This window comes from Leishmania mexicana, chromosome 19 (genome assembly GCF_000234665.1).
Source record: "Leishmania mexicana MHOM/GT/2001/U1103 complete genome, chromosome 19".
Taxonomy (NCBI): Eukaryota; Euglenozoa; class Kinetoplastea; order Trypanosomatida; family Trypanosomatidae; genus Leishmania; species Leishmania mexicana.
Genome location: NC_018323.1, coordinates 57898 through 84542, shown reverse-complemented (window position 1 = coordinate 84542; position 26645 = coordinate 57898). Strand labels below are relative to the sequence as shown.

General features: G+C 54.1%; 5 protein-coding genes across 5 annotated transcripts; 1 reads left to right on the top strand and 4 right to left on the bottom strand.

Annotated features, from left to right (window-relative positions):
• Nucleotides 1-1283: 1283 nt before the first annotated feature.
• Nucleotides 1284-3809, bottom strand: LMXM_19_0260 (putative C-terminal motor kinesin; the record flags this gene model as incomplete). Its single annotated transcript, XM_003874155.1, has 1 exon — nt 1284-3809. One exon carries the CDS (start codon nt 3807-3809, stop codon nt 1284-1286), a length of 2526 nt encoding a protein of 841 aa, XP_003874204.1.
• Nucleotides 3810-6261: 2452 nt separating this feature from the next.
• Nucleotides 6262-8889, bottom strand: LMXM_19_0250 (conserved hypothetical protein; the record flags this gene model as incomplete). Its single annotated transcript, XM_003874154.1, has 1 exon — nt 6262-8889. One exon carries the CDS (start codon nt 8887-8889, stop codon nt 6262-6264), a length of 2628 nt encoding a protein of 875 aa, XP_003874203.1.
• Nucleotides 8890-10612: 1723 nt separating this feature from the next.
• Nucleotides 10613-12628, bottom strand: LMXM_19_0240 (conserved hypothetical protein; the record flags this gene model as incomplete). The annotated part of the gene is made up of 1 exon (XM_003874153.1): nt 10613-12628. One exon carries the CDS (start codon nt 12626-12628, stop codon nt 10613-10615), a length of 2016 nt encoding a protein of 671 aa, XP_003874202.1.
• A 1681-nt stretch (nt 12629-14309) lies between these two features.
• Nucleotides 14310-16385, bottom strand: LMXM_19_0230 (conserved hypothetical protein; the record flags this gene model as incomplete). Its single annotated transcript, XM_003874152.1, has 1 exon — nt 14310-16385. One exon carries the CDS (start codon nt 16383-16385, stop codon nt 14310-14312), a length of 2076 nt encoding a protein of 691 aa, XP_003874201.1.
• A 7341-nt stretch (nt 16386-23726) lies between these two features.
• Nucleotides 23727-25955, top strand: LMXM_19_0220 (putative polyprenyl synthase; the record flags this gene model as incomplete). The annotated part of the gene is made up of 1 exon (XM_003874151.1): nt 23727-25955. The coding sequence occupies one exon, from the start codon at nt 23727-23729 to the stop codon at nt 25953-25955; it is 2229 nt and encodes a 742-aa protein (XP_003874200.1).
• Between the last annotated feature and the right edge of the window lie 690 nt (nt 25956-26645).

Sequence of the window (26645 nt, the reverse complement as noted above, 5' to 3'; positions counted from 1 at the left end):
TGTCAGAAAAGTAGCATGGCCTACTGGTGTATAGATAAATATATAAAGAATTTTGTTTCCCTTTCACCCTTCTCCTTCTTTCGGTGATTTCCTCATTTTTTACGGAGTCGCCTCACTTGCCACACCCGATGCGAGACTGAGGGAGAAGAGCGACAGACACACGCGCACGCAGACACAGAAGCATCAAAAGAGCGACAAGCATCGCCTAACAGGTCAGCGAACACGCAAGTCACACCGGCAAGTCGAATCGGGACACACACGCACACGAAGAACACGCGCGCGCACACAACAACAGAAGGAAAGTGAAGCCAAAAGGGAGCTGAAAAGCCCCCAAAAGGGAAAGATGAGGGCGAGTCTGAGAGAGAGAGAGGTGCGTCATTGAAGACAACAGACCGCGCGTACAGGCGTGACACTTACAGAGAGAGAGAGAGATGGAAAGAGAGAGGACAGAAAGTTAAACATAACCGCCAGTGGGCGGGTGAAATAGTAGAAAAGCGTTCGACAGCAAAATAACAAGCAGAAATACGAGAAAAAAAGAGCCACGAGAGAGAAAGGCAAGGAACGATACAAAGAACGAGAGCGAGCGACGTGACACGACCGCGACACATGTGTGGCGGGAGGGGGGAGGAAGGCCATCTGTTGGGCAAGAGAGTCGTGCAACGGCTGACGCAAAAACGTGTAAGCTGGCGCTACGCCCCCCCCCCTTTCTGACAAAGTCAAAGGAGGAGGGGGACTGCCACGCAGCTTGCGCCGCGGAGAAACGGGAGAAGCAACAGGAGGAGGAAGGTATCGACCTGTGCCTTCGCCTGTTCGTGTGTGAGTACGGGGAAGGGGGGAAGGTGTGGAAGGGGAGTGGAGGTACAGGTGTGGGGGGGGGATAGTATATATTCATGTGACTTTCCTTTTCACTCCCGCATCGATCTTCCCTTCTCCTGTCTCTCTAAGCTTCATCTTTAACGCGTTCCGAGACTACTGAACACGTACGCACAGCAGACACCCAGAGCGAGGGGAAGAGAGGCCACCACACACACCTCCCCGCGGAATGGCTGAAGCAGTGGAGACATACTCGAAAAAAGTGGGAGAGAACGGACCAAAAAGACACACAGCACAGAAACAACATGAAGAAGTTCGAATTCCAACCACCAAGTCTCGCCCTTCCCTGTGCTCGCGCGCATCCTTTCCTGCCCCTCTGTCCCTCGCCCTTGATCGCACGCCGCTTTTCGCACGTGTTCACATCTCGTTCATTTTTTTTCGCTTCCCTCCTTGTGGCCCTTTACCGCTTACTATGCCTTCTCAGTCGTGGCGTTCTTCTTGATCTGCCCAAAGGCGACGCCGCGGGCGCGAGAAGCAAAGAGCAGCGAGCTGCTAGACTCACTGGAGTTGTAGCTAGCCGGGCTCACGCAGACAAACATGAGGACTTTTGCCTGCCCGGCCATGGAGTCCTGAAGCAGAAAGGTAAGGGTAGAGTTGCGGAAGGGCACGTGCTTGGAATTCTGAGCGAGTCCAGAAATCACATCACCAAGTGCCGACAGCGACTTGTTGATCGCCACGGCCTCCTTGAGTCGCTGGCCTTCCGCACCGCTTTTGTCCAGGCGCTCACTACCGGCCAAGTCGATCAGCGACAGCTTGCCGTAGCCCTGCATGTTCGTCTGCTTGTTCGTGGTGCGCACAATGATATACAGAAGCATGTGTGACCGCGACGAGTGTTCGTTCATGTTTGTCATGCCCTCACTGCGGTGCGTCTGCGCGGTCGCCATGATACCGTCAATGTCCCCCGCACAACTCACCGGCACCTCCTTGAGGTTTGTCACATACGTGCCGTACGGTCCCCCCTGCTTCACCTCGTACGTCAGCCCGGCCACCTCCTTCTTCGTCGCCAACAGGTCGCGGATCTGCTCGCAGTAAATCTCCAACACCGACACCGTCACGGTAGAAACCTCCGTCTCCCTGCGCTCCTCGATGATCTCGAAGAGCCTTTCGAGTGCACGCGTGTTGATGCCCTTGTTCTCGCCCTCAGTGCCGTTCATTGTAAAGGTCTTGCCGCTGCCAGTTTGGCCGTAGGCAAAGATGCAGACGTTGAAACCGTCGACGACACTATCGATAAGCGGTGCTGTGTCCTCAAAAACGCGCACCTGCGGTGCCGTCGGCGGGTATACCTCGTCAAACTCGAAGAGCTTCGGCCGCCCGCTCGCGTCTACGAACTTCACCTCGTCCTGCGAGGGGTACGACATGACGTCCGTGTAGCCGCCGTCGATCTCCTTCCGCAGCATCGGCCGCACACGGCAGTACACGCGGATGTTGCCCTTCAGCTCCTGGATGGTATTGTAGTACTGTTTGCGCAGCTTCACCTCACGCTTGTACAGCTCCTGCGTCCACTGCAGTGCCTTGCGGTCGGCCTCGCGGTCCATGTCGCTCGCTCGGATCATGGCAGCCATGGCGTTCGAAATCTGCGCTGAATAGTAGTGGCCATGCTGAGAGAGTTCAGTGCAGTACACCTCCTTGATTTCGCGCAGGGACTTGCGAACAGATGCCAAGACGCTGCGCATGCTTGCGGTGAGCGCCGGTGACATGGAGCCTTTACCGGCAGCAGAGCCCAGCGCGCCAAGCGAGGTGGCACCCAGAACTGGCAGAGGTGCTAGGTGGGAGTTGGTTCCGTTGCCACCCGTCTCCAGCAACTCCACGCGCTGGGCGTACTGCTCCAGCATGCTGACGGCCTCCTTGTTCTTCGCCTTGGCGTCCTTGTACTTGTTCTGCAGTTCCTCGTGCTTCTGGCGCAGCTCCTCCAGCTGCGCACGTAAATTCTGCGCCTCGCTGCGCTCGCGGTTCACCAAGTTCTCCGTCTCCTGCTGTGCCTGCAGCATCACCGCGGTTGCATCAGCACGCACGCCACCCCTGCGGCGCTGGCGCAGCCGCCGCTGCTCGTCGTCGTCGTCGCTATCCGTCTCTTCCAAATCCTTGTCGGCCATGGCGCGCAGCTTGGCAGCATCGCCCTCGCCGACGTCGATGCCGGTCATGGCCTCAAACAGGCTCAGATTCTCGGAAAAACGTTCGATAAGACTCATCAGTTCAGTTGCGATGCGCTCGTGCTGGCCGGACTCGAGCATACGCATGCACACCAGCTTGTGCTCCTTGCATTCGTTTGCAATCTCGGTATCCGGGAGAATTTGCGGATGCTCCAGCGCGTACTCGAGAGAGGCCAGATCGCCCTGACACTCCAGCAGAATTGTATCCTCCGTGTCGAGGATTTCGTTGCGATTGCCTAGAGGGAGAGCGGTGAAGTCGCGTTGAAGAGGCTTCGTAGAACGCGGCTGCTGCTGTTCCTTGACCATTTTGCTGAAGATACGCTGAAACGGCTCACCGAGGACGCGGCTCTGCTGAAAGCGCTCCATCAGACGTTGGTGACCGCTCGTGTGGTAGCGCTGGTACCACTTGATGACCGTACAGATAATCTTCTCGCGCACCTCATTCGAAGCGGTCGTCTTGGCGACTTTGAACAGACGATCCGTCCACTTCTCCGACGACAGCATCACGGCAAACTGCGGACCGCTAAGCATGAGGCATTGATCCATCACAGTCACCATGCAGATCTGCGTCGCGGGCGGGTTGTACTTGAAGTTCTGACGAATCCCCTCCAGCACAGCGCTACTGTTGCCACGGCGGATGTGCTCGACGAGAAGGGCCGTGGCATCTGGATCGCCATCCGCAGTGCGCGAGGAAAGCTCCCGCGAAAGCAGTTCCTGCACCTCCGCCTCGATAGCAGAGGTCCCGAGGGTCTGTGCACTACCGCGACCCGGTGACAGACTCATCATGCACTTTGTGGGGGTGTTGTCGGTGTTGTGTGATTGTTCGCTCGAGTCGCTCCGTTACCGAAGCCGCAAAAACGCGAGGGCAACACTGACGTGGAGAGACAAAAATGCGCAGTTGTTCACCAGAAAGGGAGGGCGGTGTAGAGGAAAGCAGCGGAGGAGCCCGGAAAGACGGAGAGAGACTGCACGCAGAGCGACGGAAAAAGATAGAGGTGTCGTAGTCAACGGACTATTCTTGTTCTGTTCGATCGTGTATACGTATGTGTTCGAAAGTATGTTTCTTCTTTTCGCTGCAGGTGATCATGGCAGGTGTGTTGACAGCCCATAAAGCAAGTAGGTATGTGTGGAGGCGACGTGACGAGTGCGGGAGGTTGGAAAGAAGGGTGTCGGTGGTGAGCATACACGAGGTCAAGAAGAAGTGCCACAGCCAATATGAAGGAGAATTATGGCAAGTCTCTGCGCATGGGTTCGACACGTAGAGACCCCTCTACCTCGAGTGAACCCAGTAGGACAGCGGGGCCTGAACTTTAAATACACTGCGAGAACCTACCATGATGCAAAATAGTGGAGGATGGCACCCACATGTCGGACACGAGGAAACAACAGCTGTACGCACTCGCCCACTCTCAGCCCTCAGAACGTGCGTCTGGTGGCGGGGGTTGTGAGGGTGACGGCACAGAAAAAAGATACAGGAGACACCCACGGAACAACAACTCAAACAGGCCAAAGGCGCGGCAAACCCGTGCAGCACTGCAGGACCCACTCCTAGCCATGTTGAGATGGCTATCGCTCTTTTCTATTTGCAAGTTGCATAGCGTATCATTCTATGAGTTTGTGCGGGTGGGTCGTGCATGGCTGCGGGTGGTACGCGGCGCACTAGCAGAGAGCACACGCACAGAGACGCACCGCAAGCGTCGGGTGTGTCGGCATGCGCAGCTCTGCATTTTCTTCTTATCATCCCCTCTCCAGTTTCTGCATTGCCGAGAAGCTTAGCGTGATGCCTGCCCTTCCCACTCTCCCACACCACATTGCCCCACCCACGTCTCCAACACCTCATCCACACCATCACACGGCCATATGCACAGCGATCCGGTCATTCGATAAACGCACCATAGCCAGCACCCAAAAAGGAGGCGAGCAAAAAAAAAAAGCAGAGGCCGCAAAGGGTTCGTTTCACACAAGAAACGCTTTTTTTCCGACCGTGTGTCCGTCCTCCGCCATACAGCACGAGCTCAACTCCACCCTACCCCTCACAGCCTGCCACAGGCCCCCGTTCCGCCTGGTGCGAAGCAGCGCCAGAAGCGCGTTACAGCAATGCACCGACACAGTCATCGGAGCACCGTCGCTGCCTCATACTCTGCCCACCCGCTGAGCAGTCCGCCACACAGTCGCCTCCCATTATGCCGCCCGCCACCTCGGCGCACCACCCTCGGGGTGGCACACAGGCGTCCCCCATCGGCAGGGCAGTGAGGGCCGGGCGAGATACGCTCGAGTCACGCTCACGCTCTAGCCATCATATGGATGGCACAAATATGTTCACTCTCACAGGTCGCACCAACGCAGCGCCATCCAGGACCCGGCCGCCGACATCAGTAGCGATACGTCGCACTGGCCTCCCACACGCCGTAGGTACCTGGCCCTATCAGCAGCAGAAGTGCTTCGGCATTTGGCACGGACAGAGGGGCTGCCTGGTTTCCCCACAGAGTGGGGGTACGGGACCGTGGATACCACGCATGGAGGTGTTCTTCATCAAAGTACACACACATCTATCGAAAAAAAAGCGGGTGAATGTTTGTGTGTGAGGTCGGGGAAGGGGAGAAGGGGGAGGGAGGAATGGAAAAAAGACGGGCAAGCAAGGGGAAGGGCGATGAGAAATGCCGAGCAAGCCGAGGAGAGGGTGTTGCAGCAGCTCGTGTTCACAAACACCCACACGGACGAGCACAAGAAAGAAACAGACTGTACATGTACACAGAAATTCACAAGGCGGATATCCCATTAGCAGTGGCGTAGATCACTTAGCAGACTCAAGTTACGCAGAGAAGAAAGCCAACGAAGAAAAAAAAACGGCAACGGTTTCCATGCCACAGGCACTACACAGAGAGAGAGCGGGTTGCTGTGCGGATGCTGCTACAGCATGTCCAGATCCCACCCACAAACATGTCAGCAACACAGGTGCAGACACAACCACAGCTCACCCACTTCCGCTGCACCCTACGGCTGCATCTGGATCGTCCCGGGTGGAACGAAGACATACGCAAGAAAAAAAGAGGTGCACAAGGGCAGAGGAGGAAGGCTAGCACATCACAAGTGAGGCAGTCAGCCCCATTGTGAGAAGGTGGGTGGGGCACAAGGCACACTCGCAGGGGCGGGCGTGCAGCATCGATCTGCTCCGAGCCTTCCCATCATTTCCTGGCATCACAGGACCACAGTGAGAGAAAGAGGAGTCTCAAGGGAGTTACATGGCGAGTCCGGTGCCGTCGTAATGCCGCGGGTTGTTTGGGCAACCAGGACTTGAGGCAAGGTGGTGACGCCACTCGTTTACGTTGTTCTTGAAGCGCTCGTGGCACAGTGGGCACACGCTGTGCGTCGGCACTGCCTCAATGCACTTCTTCGACGCAAGGTGCTCGTTGTACTCCGTTGCGCGCACTGCCTCGTGGCATCGAGGGCACTCTCGCACCAGCCGCCGCTTCTCACACTCGGTCACCAAGTGCTGCTGCAGTTGGCATATTTCTGTCACCTGGTCGCACAGCGGGCACGGGCAGAGCATCGGACAGGCACTCACGTAGTGCAAGTCCAAGTTATGCTCATCAAAGCTTGAATTGTACTCGCCGCAGAACTGGCACGTACGCAACTTGCGGTATTCGATCTCGCTGATCAACGCAGGCGCCCGCTGCAAGGGCGGCGCAGTGGGGACGCGAGGTTTGGCCTCTTCAGCGGCAGCGCCATCCGCCTCTCTCGAACGAGGCACCGATGAACACTGGGACTGTGTCGGTGGCGAGCCTGGACTGCTCCTGCCGAGCGGCTGGACAGCCACTGTGTCCGCCTGCATGTCTGACACCTTTCGCACAATGCTGCGAGCAACAAGCTCGCTCTCCTTGTATTGTTCCAACTGCTCCTCGATGAGTGCCTGCTGAACCGGCTTAATGTCCTCCAGGTAGCCGCTCGTGGAGCTAGGGTCTAGGAAGAGCAACTTCGCCAACAGATCCACCCCGGCCTGCCGCACATCGACGTTGAAATGCTGAAGGCTGGGCAGCAGTACCATGGAGCACAAGCTGCGCGTGTCGAGGCCATCGGGAGCGTTGCATGCGAGCCCAAACTCGTCCACAAAGGTGCTGAGCATGTTGATACGCGACACATGCGCGCGGACGCTGGCAGACTTCTTGTTTTGTTTGTCCGGGTCCACCAGCAGCAACTCCACGATGCGGCGATGGCCGAGCGGGGAACGGGCGAGAGCCAGCATTGCCTTCTCTACGCTCTCTTGAACGCGCGCGTTTGACTCGCCGAGTCGCGCCGTCAGCTCCGGAAGCACCTTGGTGATAGACTCGGCAACCTGGTTTGCCGAGGCCCCAGGCAGCTTACCTTGCACAATCTTTGTCAGAGCGCTGCAGGCCGCGATGGCAGCACCTGCCACCTGGTCCCCGACACCGTAGCCCTTGACAGACATGTACAGCACAAGCTGCGCCCATGCAGTAGTGCTATGGGAGGCTAGGGCTTGGCAGCCGTCACTCGACACGGCGCCACGCAACGCCGCCTCCCGCTGCTGCCCCTTCCGGCTGAACAAGCACGCTACGCAGTACACACCGAGGTCCTTTATGTAAGACTTCGCCGCTGCGGCGGCATCTCCAGTGAGTGGTGATGGCCCGGCCGGCGCCGTCGAGACGCGCTTGATGGCGGCGTTGAGGGCGACCTCCCAGGCGGCGCCGTCGCCGACGAGCGGTACCTCGTCCTCGTCGGTGCCGTTCTGGGTGCTTGGCTGCTTGCCCGGCAAGCCACCTGTGGCGTCAGAGAGGTCATAGTAGCCCTTGCCACCTACTACTACCTCGTCATGCGCGTTCCATCCCCTCTGTACGGGGCGTGGGGGAGCGGTGCCGTTGCCTTTTTCCTGCGCTGCGGTGCTGCCTGGCGAGCCTACCGTGGGGGAACGGCGCTGCGGCGGTGATGGAAAGGCATCTGTCGCAGCCATGGCGGACGGTGCTGTGTTTAGTGAGGCAGCGGCGATCTTCTCGTTTTCCACTCGGAGGGTGTCGATACGCAGCTTGAGCTCTTTGGCTAGTTTGTAGTTCTCCAACGCTACAGCACGCTGCTTTTCTAGTTCGAGCTGTGCAACCTCTCGCTCGCCGTTCTCGATGGTGATGATCTGCTGCTTGAGAACCTCCGCGGCATCAAAGTCCTCCTCCTCCACGGCCTTCTGCTTCATCGCAGCGAGCTCGCTGACGCGGGCGATCAGCTTGCCGGTCATCCTCGCCGGCGCGCCTGGGGTGTATTCGCTGTGTGGTGGCGGCATCATCTCATCCAGTGGCACCGTGGCGCGCTCTCCTACGTGAATGGCGAGTGGGGTATCGACCCAGTCCCGCATCTTCGTCAGCAGCTTACCGTGCACCGCCAGAGCCACAACACCGACCTGCTGGAACATGTTGTAGCTGTTAGGATGGGGGTTGCGCAACACCAGCTTCAGGTACGTGCAACAACGCTGCAGGCCAACGGTCTTCAGCTCCCTCGCCTGGTAGTCACTGGCCGCATTGTTGGAGAAGCTGACATGGCCAAGACGCTTGAAGGCTGCCTTGCTATACGGGCCGCACACACCATCCCGCTCCTCTTGTGCCGTCGGCTCGGCGACATGAACGATCATACACGACGATATTTTGCTTTCATTGGCGAGAATACGTAGGGTGTTTGCCAACACGATACCGTCAAAGCGGAAGCCCAGCTCCTGCGGGTACGATGCGTGTTTCCGCGAGACCCACCCACACGAGTGCCCATCCTGCGCGCGAAGCGCGTCTGCCGGATGGACTTCATCATGGGAGCTAACGTGGCACAGGTACATATGCAGGCGAGGACCATACTTCGCCTCGGAGTGAAACATGAGGAGCGTCCGAATACAATAAGAGGGGTGGTTCAATCATTAAAACGACGGGGGAAGGAAGGGGGGACGGTGTTGCGGATGCTGCTGTTCTATACATAACTTCTTCTGCTGTCCTTCTCTGCTCACGGCCTGCTGCAGGACCGAGGGAGGAAGCGAGGCGGGCGGCAGTGGAAGAATAACTTGCACACTAACGGGAAAACAAGAATGGGGTACAGTGAGCGACAGGCGTCTCTAATCGCCGACGCCGACAGCTCAGCGCAAGACAAAGAACAAAAGGGGGGAAAAAACGTCACCACTTAAGCGCGGCCGTAGACAACGGAGAAGAGAAGAAATTCAGGCAAGGAGGCAAAGCAACAGCAACAGTCAAGAGACGACCCCTCAGCTGAAGCAAGGTTTCACTCCTGCCTTCCGCTTCCTCAATGACGGTCGGTTAGGGAAAGCAAGAGCGTTACTTGATACACAGAGGGAGAGAGAGACAACGACAAACAACGGTGGCGATTTTCTCTTTTGTTGTGTTGGGGAGGCGATTTGTGTCTCCAGGGAACGCAAAATGGCCTCTCGCCTTCCTACACACACGAGGAAGGAAGAAGAGGGGGTGCGAGAGAGCGCCTACGCCTTGGCGGGTGCCCTCCGCCCTCTACAACTAGCAGATGCGGACACAGAAAGCGGGAGAAGCGTGGCAGGTTGATGCGTTGATTTTTGTGAGTAGGGCTCATGTGAAAATGAGAAAGGAGCATGCAAAGGAATGGCACACCGTGAAAAGAGTCCGCGTAGCCGCCCACAACGGTAAAAGGGGTGGAACGTCGCGTACAGACGAGTTGCAGACGGCAAAAAAAAGAGGTGGGGCGCAGAAGGGAAGAGAAAGGGGTGGGGAGGAGGAGAGGGGATGGGGGTGCAAAGTAAAAGACAAAGGGAAGGGGGACAACACGGAGAGTGTTTGCGCTTGTGCTTTCTTATCTGCGCATCACTTCTTTGCAAAAAGGCATGCGCAGGCTCTCTCTGCTCCACCTATCATAATCATTGCAGGAGCTCTCACAGCACCACACGAGTGCAGCGCGCCACCTATGGAACGCACCAAAGTGCGTCATGAGGTGTCATCGGTGAACAGAGGTAACGGCGACGCAACTCACTTTGAATCCCATCACCCGCATTCCCCTTTCCCCGGCTACTCAGCAGCGTGATTCACCGCCCCGTCTGTCCAACATCAGCAGCGATGGTGTCACTGATGCCTCCCAGGTGCCTACTTTTTTATCCCTCTATATATATATGTGTGCGTGTGCCTTTGGCATGTGCCTCGCTTTTCTTAATGACTTATCCGAATGTGCGAGTCTTGCGTCCTCGTTGCCTCGTTGCCTATTAGACGGAATCTGCTGTGCGGGCAGTTTATGCGAGAGTTACTCAAGATGCGTTTAGAAGATACCGAAACCAAAACGAATCAGCCATGTTCTCAAAGTCAGGCGAGTTCAGCAGCACTCGAAGCGAGACAACAACATAGAAAGAGTGGCGGGACATGAGCGGAAAGAGGTGAGGAGTGACAGACAGGGGAAAAAGAAGTTAACAACAGCGACCACAAGAGAGACGGCGTGCGGAGGGGGGAGGGCAACGGCGTTACGCCTGATGTGCGCGCCTCCCTTCCGTCAGCGGCTGGCGCTGCCCGCTCCGTCCCCAGAGAGAGAGGGTGCCGTGCTGCGCAGAAAAAGACAAAAAAGGGCACGGCGCTCCTCTACGACTCCTCGTCGTCCTCCAGCTCGATCTCCTCGCTGCCCTCCGCCGTCTCCTCGCAGCTTTCCTCATCGCCGCCGCCCTGCTCGCCAGCAGCCTCTTCTACATCATCCTCATCAGTCTCCTCCACGGCCGCCTCATCCTTCTCCAGCTTGTACTGAGGAGGCGTCAGGAAGTCAGGACTCATCTCGACCACGCCGTTTGGTAAAATGACCCCAATGTCACGCACCGCTGTATCAAAGACGCACACGAGGGCGTTGAGGTGGTCCGTTCCTTTCAGCTCGTCCGTTCCTGCGAGCCGCTTGCCCTCGGCAGCCGCGACCGAGAAGATCTCCGACGCAGCGCCGACCTGGGCAGGCGTCAGTGTGACGTTGCCAGGCGCGCGCATGACGGCCCACGGCACGTGGCGCCCCTCCGACATCTCGCGCAGGAACGTGCGGGCGCCGAGCCGAAGCGCGTTGTGCGCGTCGGCGCGCGAGACCTTCTGGTACCTGCTGGCCTTGCCCTTGCCTTTCTTCATGGCAGTTGAGATGTGCACGAGCTTGCTTGGCGTGGCGTTGCTATAGGTGACATTCAGAAGGGTAGACTGGCTGCGCTGCTGGCCCGAGTTGAAGCCGCCGTGCCCGGTGAGACTGCTACTGGTCACCTTGCCCATGGTGCCCGCGTCCGACGCGAAGAGCGGGGACACGTGGAAGCCACCATCCCGACGCACAGCGCGGCCCAGCTCGCGCAGGAACTTTTCCGCCACTTTGAGCGAGTTCCTCTCGTCGCCCTCTGCCCCGCCCACCGCCGGCACGCAGAAGGCCTGCGCCATAGTTGTCTTGTCAGCGACCCCGTCAAACAACACACACCCTATCGCCTCCGGCTCCGGGGCGCGCTCCACGAACGCCAAAGAGCGGAAAAGCGCGTCGCCGCCGACCGGGGTGCGCAGCTCCTTCATCATGCCGGCATCCTCCGGGAGCTGCACCAGCGTCACTGCCTTTGCATTGGGCATGGCAAACTTCGTGTGCACCTTCTCCTCCTCCTCGGTGAGGCCAGATCGGATGAGCTGCAGCTGGGCGGCGCGCAGCGGCACGGTGCTCACACTGCTCTCGTTGGCCTCCCTCGAGAGGGTACGGCACAGCGTGCGGCGGCCGGTGTTGGGCAGTCCAATTACAAACGCACAAATCTTGCCTGCCAAGTTCGATGCCATCTTCTTACAGCTGCAGTCCTCGTTCTGACGGAACTGATTCAACACCCGCAGAAACTGGCGCTGCGTGCGCTCGCTATGAACCGAAAAGGGTGTGACAGTTGCTACGATGTTGTCGCCGAGGCCCTTGGGGTAGCGCTGCTGAAGGGCGAAGGCCACGAGAGCGAGCTGCGACACCATAGCGGGAGCAGAGACCACGTCTGCCTTCGTCAAAGTGAAGAGCAGCAGAACCTTCCGCCCTCCTGTGTAGTCGGCGGCCTGGTCAATGATGGCGTCCAACAGAGTCCACGGCATCGACTGCACCGCGAACCGGGCGTCGAGCGTCACAACGTACGCTGCAGCAGGAAGCTCCAGTGTAGGCGCATCGGCAGCATCCTCGCCCGTCGCCGCGGCAGGAAAGATGAGCTCCGTGAGCGCGCGGTTAAACTGCACACGAAAGTGATTCGAGTCCTTTGCGGAAATGTAGAGCAGCTGACGCCGGTTGCTAGCACACGCACCGACGCTGATTGGCTGGTTCTCTTCGCCACCGTCCGTCTCGGCATCGGTGCCCTTGCGGGCGCGACGCTCTGCCTTCATCACGCGCGCAGTTTCACGCGCCTTTAGTACGTGGCTGAGGATCTGCTCCTTGTCTGGGTGACGGTTTGACACCTTCAGCGCCAGCTTTGCCATGTCGCGTGACTTCTTGCTCCTCTTGGGAGCCATTCCAGTCTTCTTAAGCGCCTTCGCCGCTTTCTTCAGATCGCGCTTGTGCTCGCGCTTTTTTCGGTCAATCTTATGGCGCTGCTTCGAAGACATGCGCTTCGACTTGGAAGCCTTTACCTTCACCATCTTGCCTGCAAGTGGGTGCGAAGGGAGGGGGAGTAACGAAAAAAAAAGATGCCGTCAAGACGGAAAAGGAAGGTCACTTCACAACACGATGGAGAGAGTAGCAAAACGATGAGCGCTTCTGGGCACAAGGAAGAAAATGAAAACCTGCGTCTTCTAGGATGGAAAAAAACCTTTGGAAACCCCACTGCGCTAGTGTGTGCGCAGGTCAAGGATGCTGTCGCTGTATGCCGTGTGCAAGGGTATGTGTGCGCGCGCGAGGGGCCAACAGCAAACGGGAACTTACAAAGCGTACGCACAGACGTCCTCAGCATCATAGCCAAGATAGTCGGAAAAAAAAGAAGGCAAGGAGGATTTCAGTGCACGGAGAGGAATCATGCAGTTTGTCTTGCCGGTCCCGTGATGCACTCTCGCACCGCCCGTGGCGAGTTTGTGTGCAAAAGCGCCACTGTGCGACGCTCCGCCTCTACAGGGGAGCGCCTTATCGGCGCACGCGCTGCAAGCAACAGGTGAGGAAGTCTGTTGTGAGAAGCGGTTGACGCACCATTTTCATTCCAAGCAAGTGAGCTGCCCTGCGTCCTTCTCTTTGACCCAGCACACACGCTAGCAGACTTCGCTGCAGCGTGTGGCTTTCATGCTGTGTCTACATCTCCCCGGAGTATAGCCACGAGAAAGAAAAAAATGACAGCTACCCTCGACATAACAGCACCTTTTTTTAGAGCTCTTGTTGTGTTTCGTTCTCGATGCACATCTTCGGCGTCACCAGGCGTGTCTCGCTACTACTACTGCTGCTAGCTACCTTCCCTGAATGCAGGAAAATTCGCCCTCTCCTCTACGCTAGATGGAGCAACCCTCCAGTATCTCTCACCTTCCCCATTGCTCGGCATCCCTAACGGATACAGAGCCCAACCTCGTCTTCAAGTCTCGTGCTTAGGGTCCACCGGTGAAAAGAAGCTCGTGCGAGCGAGATGCTCTAAAGTGGAGAGGGGAAGAAGTACGGAATTTAAAACGAAAAAGGAGACAGGCGTGCCGCACCGATGAAACGCACAAAGAGGAGGAACGGTATCCTCGTGTCTCTACGCAAACCTATGCAAGAGTGGAAAAGGGAGAGGTAAAGGACCGGTGGTACGCGCTCCTCAGCGGCTGTGGGTGACCGTGAGCGAGGTAGGAGAGAAACAAGGGCTAGAAGTGCAGGCTTTGCTTTGTTGCCTCTGCGGGTCCTAAGATGCTCTTCACCTACTAGGTCAGCTCGGGCAGCTCCTACTGATAATGTGCTCTACCGTCCTCAGCGGCAGCAAGCACGTCCCTCTTTCCGCCTTGTCTCCCTCCTCCCACATCAGCAGCGTACTCCCTTTCCAAGTACGTCGTCACATGTACACATCCCAGTACGCGCTGCAAGCTACTACTAAGCAGAAACAAAACCATAAGACAGAGAGCCTGAGGCATGAAAGACACAGGGAGGGAAAGAAGCCGACAAAAAGAGGGAACACAAGACGCCTGCCCAAAGGCGGGGCATCAAACCATTTGCCAAGACACACACGCACCAGGAGGAGACGTACGACGTCTAACAAAATATAAAGCAGCGCTACAAAAAGAAATACAATAACAGTGAAAAACAAAAACGATGAGAACAAGGAGCGTTCTTCAGGCATGCACGCGTAGCGACGTGGATTTCACCCGCCCTCTACGCAGCCGCTGTCGCGGAGGCGGTGGCGGTGGCGACAGAGCAGCCATTCAGACCAAGCTGCGGCTGGGAGACGCCATCAGGGTAAATAACGACGGGCACCTCAAACCGGAAGTTGGTGAAGTCCGCCGCGGCAAGCCGCCTCTGCACGTCCTCGACAGACATCTTTCTGAGGTCGCGACCCTTCTCGATCGTCTGCCTCATCTGGTCTGCAAGCGCCACATCCATCACGCGGTTCAGGGCACGGTACAGTTGTACCATTCGCGGTGCTGCGTAGCGGCGCTCGGCGCTGTCTGGTGCACGGAAGCGCTCTGGGCGGTTCACGTACTGCTCCCACTCGGCAACGATGCTGTCGAAATATGCGTGCTTGCCGTCAATGGTACCGCTCTGCACCCACCGCTTCATCCGCATGCACCGCTCGTCCCACTTGTGGCGGCGATCGTAGTCGAAGTCCCTGTGGTACCACGGGAGATGGCGTGTTTCGGGCACGTCGGGATCGAACTCCGTGTAGAAGTCAGCCCACGTCTTGGCCATAGGGTTACGCGTCTTATCCGCCTTGATCTGAGCGAAGATGTCACTCGTATAGATGGCGTAATTGCAGTTGTCTGAGATCCACTCGTTGAAGAGCTTCTCTTGGGCCGCGCCGATGGGTACCTTGGCCCAATTGTATTCCAACGGCGCCAGCAGGTAGCGCAGACGGAAGTAGAAAGCGTCGGTCTTCCATAGGCGCGGGTTCGGCATCTCTCGCATGGCCTGCTTCAGGTACTTCTCGTACTCCTCAAAGCGAGTAGAGTAGAAGTCGTCGTCCTGGTACGCCAGCGTGCGCTCCGCGTTGATGCGATTGGATTCGGGGCTGCTCTCGCGAATCAGGTATTGAAATAGCTGCTCGCGGTTGTGCGTATACAGATCCTCCATGGAGGTCTCCATAAGCGTCTCAATATCCTTCACCATGCGGCGGTAGCCGCGACGGTTCTTGCTGGCGTAGTGCTTCGGCTGGTTGTAGCCGCTCTCAACCCATCCCTGCAACTCGCGCCGCGCATTCTGCCGGTCAGGGTCGACGTTCTTGAGGTACCAACCTTCGTAGTCAAGATTCTTCTCCCAGAAGTTCGTGCCGTCGGCTTGCCCCTTCTCAAAGTAGCCCTTCGAGGCTGACCAGGAAATCGGGATGCGGCCCGCAATCTTGGTAAACTCTTTCTCGCACTGCTCACCAAGCCACGACCAGTGACCATTGTGCGGGCCTTCGCGGCGCTGCTCCTCACCGTTCCAGAACTCGCGTTCACTATTCATCAGGCCTTCCTCCTTGGTGTACTGCTTGCCTAGCTCATCCATGCTCTCGTGCTCGAAGTACTTTTCGACAGTCGCGCGGGGTCGGCGGAACATGATAGACTCCTGAAACTCCATCCAGCCGTTGTGAAGCAAGTGTCGAATCGCGTCAGGGTCTTTCGTGTGCTGGTTCTGCAAAAAGCGGAGGCGAATCTTGTTCTTCATCTCCGGAAGGGGAACGAGCAGCCAGTAGTAGTGCTTAATCATTGGCAAAGACTTGAGGATTGTGCGGTAGAGAGACATCGCAGCGGCCTTCAGCTCCCAGTTTACACCAGCGTTCGCCAGCAGAAACGTGCTTCCTTCGCGGCGTCCAGTGACTGAGAGGAACTCCATGTGGGGGTGATGGTCCTCAATCGGTGTTTTTGGCACGACATCGCGGTAGTCTACACCTTCGCCAGCAGGATCCCGTTTGTAGCCGTGGTATCGCATCGCCGGCGGGCCACCGCTAAAGTAGGGAGCCTGATCAAACTTTCCTAAAGATGTATTGAATTCAGGTGTCTTGATGTTGTCAGATCGGTCATGAGGCAAGTTGTACGTTGGTGGCTTGAGAGAATCCACTTCTTCAATCCTGTTGGGGTACTTTTCCTCACAGTAGGTACTGGAAGGCTTCTCAGCATAAAGCCCAGGTGCATTGTCCATGCCCGTCGCATTAGGAATGCCCCCATCATTCGTCTTCGACGGCCCAGATCTGGAGGAGTTGAGGCGCAACCCTGCCGCCACCACACGCAGCGGCACACACAAGCGTCGTAGCATTTTGCTATCTACGATACGGCACTGCAAAAATACTCGCAGCAGGAGATCAATGGAAGGAGGAAGAAGGTAAAGTGGTATGAAAATGAAGATGCAGCAAACAAAAGTAAAGGAAATCAATACACGGAAAAAAAAATGGATGCGATGAGCAGGGAAGCTTAAGAAGCATATTCAGGAACCATAAAATGCACCAGAGACTCGAAACGGCAAAAACAATAGCCCTCTTTCTGCATGGGTCTTCGGGTATGAGCTCACAGCAGAATAATGAGTACTCGCCAATGAACCGCAAAGTGAGGCGTTTTGTTTGTATCTCTTCTGTGCGCCCAAACAAGCGCCCCTTTGTTCGCTTTCGTAACTACATTATTATTATTACTCGAGCTCTCAAGAACAGTTACTGAAGATTCCAGTACAATGTTTTCTTATGTTCTCTTGGGAAGATAAGCTATTAAAATATACGCATCCACATGGGCGCGTGGTTCAAAAGAAAGTCACAGCGACTTGTTGCGTAAAGCTCCTCCAATGCATTTTGTGAGTCGATGGGAACCGACTTTGGGCCACCGAAATTCACAGCTGGACACTGGATGTTGCCATCATCGGAAAAGCACAGGCAATGCGTCCACGCAAACTAAAAACAATGAAAAAATATAAACCAAGTCTTGGTTTAAAAACACAGTCGAAACGTCCAGCCGGCCAAAGAATATCGTGCCTAGCACCGCTCCCCAACTCAGAGTCTGTTGCTTGAACACGCGAAATGCAAGCATAGACGGCCTGCACTCACCAAAGGGACAGTAACCGGGGAAAACAAACTTGCGTTAAAGGTCAACTGTTTCTGCAGTCAAAGGGTGGTATGAACCGTCGGTGCAGAAAAGGGAAAGGGGGAACAAACAGAAAGAGCTAACAGCAACGCCGATTGCGGACGACCTCTTTGCTTGAATGAAAGTCGCAATAACCCATGGTAACTCTTAGTAATGTCATCACTATCATTCCTACCTTTCACGACCAGCGGCCTGGTGACACTCTACCGGTCTGGTTTGCTCTCTTCCAAGGTTCCATACTCCAGAGAAGCACATGACAGAAAATTACATTCGAGTTATCGACACAAGATACAAAAACCTTTCACATCTTCAGCCCAGTCTCTCGGCTTTTTCCTTGGCGGATTTTTTTCCAAAAAGAAGGAGTCTGCCAAGTCAATATGGTAGACAAACATATATATTTATACGCTTCTCCACGTCGTCGCTTCTTTCACTTGTCCCAATACGAAACTAAACTGGTGCTCTGCAAAGTAGGTGCACACATGCCTTCGTAACAGTTTTACTACACTTTCCGTTGCACCATGGAAGTATTCACCTGACCAACAAAAAATCGTGACTTCAAAATAGGCAATGAAACCCTGCCTGAATGACAAAAAGGAGCAGAAACCCAGTGAAACAATAAGGATACGGTAGACTGATCGTCGTCACCCTCCGTCTTTGTAGCCCCGCAAATCATTCTTTGTTGTTGGCTTAAGACGACTGCCGAGCTTTCATGTTCAATGACGGCATTAAGCAAATTCATCCGTCAAAAGCCCCTACCCTGGGCCGCACGATTGTGACTCCACAGAGCGGCCGAACCAGGATTAGACAAGAAAGGAGCTAGAAATTGAATTTCCTGAAGCTTCAACAGGAGAAGAAACTACTTGCCACCACCCGCCCCCTTTTTCAACCCTTAAAGCTTTGGGGTGCCAGTGTTATGGACTTATGTGGCGCTGCACGCAGATAAGCGGTGCTTCTGCTTATCGGGCAGACTCGTTCTCACTATCCACAGCGAAAACGCTGTACAGCATACACAAAAGAGGGGAAAAAGAACAACAGTGTCCTGGAAGAGCAAAAGAAGGTGCTTTACGGAAAGGAGTAAACGGCTCACTTGACAGTGGACTAAGTTCATTCAACAAGGAAAAGACTAAAGACTATGTTGTCGCAGCATTTTAACAACGAAAATGTACTTTTCTCTGCCGTACGGGCACTTCGCATTCTCCAGTGCTTGAGGCCGAAACAGATACGCAGCTCTGAGGAGTTCTCGAAGTACGAAGCAAAGCGCAGTTATAAAGCTATACCAAGCAGCAAAGGAGGGGCTGTTTCGCCGATAAGATAATGGATTGCAAGAACACCAGGAGTGCGCTGCACAGCTTGTTACTGTGTCTCCTCAGTGAAGAAACTCAAATCGACACGTACCCAAGAAATGCAAAGGAGACATAGATGACACCAAGAGGCAAGAGAGGAAAGAATTGTTTCGACGAGTGACCGAGTAAAAATTCACGTCAGATGATTCTTGGAGCTGTAGAACGTTTTGATTCCTCCGCGATTTGAAGAGCCTGTCCACTTTCAGTATGCAGGAAAAAAATGGCAAGATTAGCCAGCGATCCGCATCACCGTCAAGACACTGGAAAAGGTACGAAAGACAGAAAGACGCAACAGAACAGTCAACAAAGATGAAAAGGCCAAACCAGAAGGTGCAACAAGGCTTTCTCAGCGGCAACGAGTTACTGGATTCGAGTCACTGGAGGCAAACATAGTATGATTCAAGTCTGGCGCTGAAACACTAGAAGCAAACAAAGGGAATGTGATGCGTGCTCTACTCTTTGAGGTCACTAAGCTCATTGAACCCTAGGTATAGGGAAAAATGAAAGAAGAACGATACTCTCAATACTTGAAAGATTGAATACAACGCAAATATGCAGCTCATGGTCGCTTTCCTGTTGTATGACCAATACCCGACGGCCAACTCTGGGCTGACAATCAGCAAAGATAAACGTTCTTTTCATCAGGCCTTGAACAAACAGGGAAATAAAAGTCTCAATACAGCGGCAAAACAGTCCACATTTTTCAAGGCAGGCTGAATGCTTCATGCTAGCCAAAACGAAAAAAATAATGAAGAGGCCGCATACAGAGTCTAGCAAAACATGGAGTGTACGAGCAACAGCTGATTAAAGGTTTTGAGCCAGGCATTTCACTGGGACATGCTGCGCTCTTCTTTCACCACACCAGCAAGGGTCCAGGCGAAATCGCCCTTACAACACCTATAGATTGTCACCAGAGCACATCAACAGAGAGCGAACCTTGTTTAGTTTTTTTGGCGAACAACAAATGGAATACCACATGTCCAAAAAAGGATAACGGGGTAGTCAGCTTTGAGCACCAAAGCTGCTTCTAATTAAAGAGAGGAATTATAGCATTACCTGGAGAGCATCACTTCTCAGTGCGGCCCATCGAATGGTTTCAAGCACCTGCCGGTCACTGAGTGCGGAAAGTGGTCCTTAGCATGCCGCTCAGCAATCTTCGATGTCGTTGAGACAGGTGAGATCCAATTTAACGTACGTCGGGTGCTCCGTCAGTTCGTCGCTGTGCAGCGTCAACATCGCTGCTTCATCTCGCCCCACCCCCGGTTTGCGAAAAGAAACTAAAAGAACACAGAATGGCCTTCGACAGGTGCGATGCCTTAGGCTTTCCGGGAGTCGCTCGATGCGAAAGAATCGTCCAAGGACAAACAAACCTCGAGCTGAAAAAAAGCAGTGGTGTCTTAACACCGTTCGCGGCATCCATTCTTGATGACCGTCGATTTCTGAAAGCTGATGTAGTGCAACTCTAGCGGTGCATGATTGAAACATGAACACAGATCACAGAATACTCCACACTCAAGTACTGAGCGACCCACTTGCTTGCCCTTCGTAGAGTGCTAAGAGTGTAAGTTATTGGTCGACGATATAGACTAGAGGCACATGAGAATAAGAAGGGGGGGGAACGAAGAAGCACTGACCGACTCCCTTTCATGCAGACAGAGGGTGATGCGTTTCGCTTTGGGGTGAGAACGGGGGGGGGGTACTGCTTCCTTCTCCGAGTTTGGCGTCCCTTTACAGTCGAAATATGCTGACAGGAAGCTGTGATAAACGGCTGTTTAGAGGTGAAAAAGCAAACCTTTACAGTGTTCCTCTTGGCGGTGAATTGTAATTGTTTTGTGAATATTTTCCGTTGCACAAAAGTGAAAGGCTCAGGAAAAACACGTAGTGATGCCGAAGTTATGCCCCTCCCCTGGTTTTCCTCCGAAAATAATGGTGACTGAGCATCTTTTCTTCTGTGATCAAAAAAAGCAAACGGTGCTTTCTTTTGGAACGGGACGCAAAAAAAAATTTTTGAGCAGGTATTTACAAAGCTTCACTAAAAGCTGATTTGAAGAACACACTGACCGTCACTCCGTCTATGCAGCTGTCGGCCACACTGCTTATGGCAAGTGCGTAGATGTTAGTAAAGTAAGCATCCTTTTTTTCAGAAGTTCTCTAACAACTGTGAAAGGCCCACCTAGAGATATCCTGCCAGTACGTTGCAAGCTCTATACTTTTTCGGCTCCCTCAAGGAAACGAGGTTGATGGGTGGGTGCTAGCATATAGCAACTCATTGGGCTAAGTGTTACGTTCTGCACTAGCACACCACAGTTGCTGCCTAGCCTACTTTTGCTTTCACTGGCTCCTTCGCCCTGGATGTTTAATGAATGACATGAGCACGCGAGATAGAGCGGTGCTTTCTACTTACTGTTAGACCTCCTTGCACTGTGTTGTTCCCCGGATACATTTGATGAAAGCAAAAGGCCAATCTACCTCTTCATGGCAGAACTCTATGCAGTGCTTTTGTTTCGCTACTGGGTCAGTACTTAGACACTGAGACCGATGGCGTTGTGCCGCTGGGTTTATTCTCTGAGTGTCAGCTGAATAATGAGCTTGCACCTCGGTGCTGCATATTGGAAAGCGCGAAACCACAGCCTTCTGAGGTTTAGAGAAATCGTTCTAGCATCGAGATGACGAAATGACGAAGTGCTCAGGGGAGCAAAGGAAGTCTATCAGAGTTGTAAACTCAGCGAACGGTCAATCTCATTGGTGGTGCTCCATTTTTTTTGCTGCAGGAAAGGAGGGAATTCTTTAACCACTCCGTTCGCTTTTTCCTCCTCTCGTGTTTCTCTTTGTTGAGAATAGGAGCACTTACAGCGATTTGAAAAAGGCCTCGAGAGCGAATCTCGATTCAGCTGCACTGGAGACTACGTGTGCTCAGATCCTGGTCGGGCTAATACTCACTCCAATGATTTATTCTCTTCGTTATTCATGCGTTTTACTGTGGCGGAAGCTTCCTATCAGCGGGAGAAAATTGTGCTTTTTAGTGTGAGTCAGTAACTGGCAAAGCGACTGGTTTAGACGCGGTACCCCTTTCTATATTTTAGCGCTACTGGACAAGCGGTTGGCGAAAATGGTCACCATTGTCGAACTCTTTTGTAGACACGAGTAATATGTTTCCTATTTCTCGATAGCATAACGTACTTGACTGTCATTTACGTGATGGAAAGAATTACGTGGTGGCTCATTGTGGACACAAAAAAATGGTCTGCTGCAAATGTGAAAAGTATACTTGTGTTTACACTTTAGTCGTTTGGACTTCGAGCCGCTTCTGTGCTTTTATTGTTCAAGTCGTCTGAGTAATAGTTGCATTTCTCGCTTGATTTTTTGGAGGCTTTTAGTGTCCCGAGAAAAGGGATGCAATAAGCTTTATTCATCGACAGTCGAGGCGTTGAAGGATATGTAAAATGTTGTTTTCAGTTCTCCACAGAAAAGCCGAACTGCTGGCTGAGGACATGTTATTTTTGGTTACACAGATTTTCTTTTCTTCTCGTTTCCACTGACGGCGTACGTGTGCTCGCGACTCTAGATGAACGACAAGCCATGCTTCTTTCACGCTTTTAATATATGGCTGTTGACACTCAACGAAAACGCGAGAGGCACAAGCGTTCAGGTCACCTGCCTTTTCGACTTTTGATCTATTTCTCAGTTCCTGGTCACACGTTAATGACCCACTTTTCCACGTCAGCGCAGAGACCCGTGTGGCTGGTAGGGAACAAAGGAGTTTTTTTTTGCCTCTGCTATTTCACAAATTGATTTTATGCTCGAGCTTCTCATGGAGGATATTTCGGAATTATTGCACTGTAGCATTCATTCAAATTATTCCTTTGAGCGTGAGAAGAGCGACCAAAAGCTACATATACTTCCTTTTGAGTGGTTTCGAGTCACTTTTATATTGGGGTATTCTAAATTTCGTTACAGCATGGGAGTGTGGGGATGTGTCGATGGCTTAATGTCGGCGATGAGGTCAGGTGTAACCTTTGCTTCCTCTAAATGCCGGAATCTTGCACCAATTAATCTAAGAAGGTACGGGGTTCTTGAGAAACCAGTTGACATGCCTATGTAAATATGACCAATGAAAAAGTCGAAGAAAAAAGACTCTACTATCCCTTAGATGGTGCTTCAGCTTGCATACAAATGGGGCGGTGTGCTGACTTTACGGATTATATAAATTCTGGTAGTATTTCATACGATACCCTTGCTTTCGATGTGTACATGCTCCAGCGACGCTAAAAAAATCCCCCCCAGTCTGAGGCGTCTCTCTTCTTTTGCATTTTCCTGATTGTGTCGACCATCTTGCGATTTTTTTCGCTGTAGCCTTTTTGTTGGGAAAAATGAAAATATTCGACTGCAGCGTCTCAATGCAGTCTCAGTTTTTATACTGAACAGGGGCAGTAGGTGGCAGTTCTGCAGTACTCCACGTGGCGCATGCTTATGGAAGGTAGTTTGTGACACTATAAGCACATTTTATTGTGCTTCCAGTGCCCAACTATTGGGTGCGGCAACGTCAACATGTGCTATTTGTGTCGTTTCTGCTGAGCTTTCTAATTGCTGAAGTGGAAGCACGGAAGTGTACATGTATATATATTTTGTCGCGTGCTAAAGCATGGAAATAAGCAAACGAAAACGCAATTATATAACTTCCATGGCTTTTTATCCCTGCGCTCTGCGTGTCTTATCACAAGGATTGCGAAGCACCCTTTTTCTTTACCTATGAGGTTATCCGCCAAAAAAAAGTTCAAGCGAGCGCTTGTGCCATATTCCAGAGCACTGAGTGAAGTGCAAAAAAAAAATACTACTTGGCCTGTGTCGCTAACATCTCCCGCTGTTTCTGCTCGCTATGTACAGGACAAGCGATGCGCTGTTGTGCTCATCGTGTTCGATTCTTATAGCAGTATGATACTCTCTACCTTCACCTATCCTCACGTCTTTTTATCTAATCTGGTTCAGGTGTCGCAAGCGCCTGAGTAGTAAGGTTGCCTTTAACCGTGAGATTTCGCTTAACAGAATTTGCGCTGTCCCAACCATCAAGTTGATCCTCAACGGTGATTATTGCTGCAAACGTTCTGTACCTCTTGGACGACGCTGTGGGCTTCGTTTCCGTTAGGAAAAGGACTCCAAGCACTCATTTGCATATTTGCACATTGCACATGAGCGATTATTGGCCCCAGCACTTCCCACCGAGGGGAATAGTACCAGATGCCGAGGTGTATGATCAATTTATCAGCGCGTCCACGCTGCAGTGGTGGTATGCCAATGCGCACCTCACGGTGAAGGGTGAGGATAAATCGTCCCTGGCATTTTTCGCTTCCTTCTTCAGGCAGGCGGGGGACAACTGTCCGACAGCCACTACGAAATACTACGACGCTTGTGTGTGGGCCCTTATCGACTTGGAAAACAAGAAATATTATGCGGATAGCGCGCTCGACCCCGAGTCAATCGAACAGCTGAAGCTTCGCCTTGATCCAGCAGTGATTGGTCGGAACTTGGAGCACGTGGAGCTCGCGCTACTGGAGCTTCTCAACAAGGGGGGTTTGCCGCGCCCAGACCGTCTCCTGAAGGAGAAGGCGGTTTACACACAGCAGCCCTTTAGCATCACACTGGACGACAGCTGCATGATGCGGGTCGCACAAGAGGGACCAGCGCGGCGCTATACTTTCTCAATGACGAACGCGGCGGATGAGGTTTATGTGGAGGTGTGCTTGGAGACGCAGCAGGAGCCAGTGCTCCATGGAAAGGACGGACTTGTGAACGGCATGTACTACTACTATTTCCCGTCGATGAGCGTGACGGGGTATGTTGTGTTAAAGGGTGTGAAGCGCGAGGTGACGGGCTTGGGGTGGTATGACCGTGAGCTGGAGGGGTCTAACTGTGAGGTCGGCCGCGAGTCCAAGTACAATTGGTCGTGGCTGTCTCTTCATGCCTCGAACATGTCGCAATTGAGCATTTTCCTCGTCTCAGGTGACACTGAATCCGAGGCGAAAGAGAAGTGTCTCGTGGAGACGCGAGCGGATGGTAGTTGCCATTTCCACGACGATGTGATCATAGAGACGAATAAGACGTGGTCAAGCCTTGTTACGTTCATGCAGTATCCGTCTGAGCTTCGCCTATGCTCGGCGTCGATGGGACTGGACGTGACGATTCACACGGCCTTTGCTGCGCAGGAGATCGGCACGGTTCTGGTTGGCGGTGCGGGATTCTACGAGGGTGTCGTGGAGGGCAGTGGCGTGTGCGGCGGAGACGCCGTGACGCTGCGCGGCTTCTTGGAGTACAAGAGGAGTGTCGCACCGTATAGCAACACGTTGGAGCTGCTGAAGTGCGTTGGGTCGTATGTGCATGATGCGCTCGAGGAGATTTATCCGCTGACCGCGTCCGATTCTTGGGTCTCTGAGAATGTACTGGGACGCTATGCGGTGAATCGAGGGGCGCCTGCGGACAAGATCTGTGAAACTCTGTTCCGACCTGTGCGCTCCATCATCGACCGTGGCGGCAAGTCGTGGCGTAGCCTGATCTTTGTGAGCTGCTGCAATGCGTTGTCTCGTCAGTACTTCGACTGCAGCCGCTACATTGCGGTAGCCGAGCTGCTGCACGTGGGGTCTCTGATCATCGATGACATTCAGGACAACTCCGTGGTGCGCCGCGGCGGCAAATGTGTGCACGTGGAGTACGGCGTTGCGACTGCCATCAACGCTGGCAGTGCTTGCTACTTTATGGGGCCGCGTGCCGCCCGCATCCAGGACCTCCCACCGGAGAAGGCTAGCCGTATCTACAAGCTTTACTTCGACGTGCTGCTCGCTGGGCACGCGGGTCAAGGCTTGGATATCTACCGCCTCGACTACCTGATGCCTAAAGTCGTAGAGACCGGCGATACGAGCACGCTGGTCGATGCGCTCGATGCGATTCACACATACAAAACGGGTGCTGCAGTAGGAGCACTCTGCTCCATGGCGTGTGTGCTCTGTGAGACACCTACGGTTTTGTCGGAGGCTATGGAGAGGTTCGGCCTCACGCTGGGTCTCGCATTCCAGATCGTTGACGATGCGCTAAACATCCGCGGCTTTGAAGGAGATCTGAAAGAGGAAGCGGAAGACATTAAGGACGGTAAGATTACATACCCGATCGCTATTGCGATGGGCCGTCTTAAGGCCGCGGACCGGCAGGCACTCTGGTCAATTCTGCAGAAGCCGACAAAGGAAGCGGCAGACATCCACCAGGCAGTTGAGCTCATCACGAAAGTTGACGCTACGTCAGAGTGCTTTCTGATTGCGCGCCACCAGCTTCAGGAGATGTGGAACTTCCTGGACCCGCTGCTCGAGGACTCCTTTCCGAAGCTGCTGATGCGCACATTCTGCTCTTTCCTTGTGGAGCGCACGTACTGAGCACGTCGCAGTTTAGCGGAGAGGGGTAGTGTCGCCGCTGCTCTCACGGCCTCGTATGAAGAAAGATGCAGCAGCGCAATGAGAGCGAAGGGACGAGATGGTCCGGTTTTTGGACGTCACACCCTGCAAACAAACCCATCGTCGAATGGTGAATAATACCTCAGTGACCTTATTTTTGTTGCGGTATTAGTTTGTCCCCGATAAGGAGGAACACCTCCATGCGTGGTATCCACGGTCCCGTACCCCCACTCTGGGGGGAAACCAGGCAGCCCCTCTGTCCGTGCCAAATGCCGAAGCACTTCTGCTGCTGATAGGGCCAGGTACCTACGGCGTGTGGGAGGCCAGTGCGACGTATCGCTACTGATGTCGGCGGCCGGGTCCTGGATGGCGCTGCGTTGGTGCGACCTGTGAGAGTGAACATATTTGTGCCATCCATATGATGGCTAGAGCGTGAGCGTGACTCGAGCGTATCTCGCCCGGCCCTCACTGCCCTGCCGATGGGGGACGCCTGTGTGCCACCCCGAGGGTGGTGCGCCGAGGTGGCGGGCGGCATAATGGGAGGCGACTGTGTGGCGGACTGCTCAGCGGGTGGGCAGAGTATGAGGCAGCGACGGTGCTCCGATGACTGTGTCGGTGCATTGCTGTAACGCGCTTCTGGCGCTGCTTCGCACCAGGCGGAACGGGGGCCTG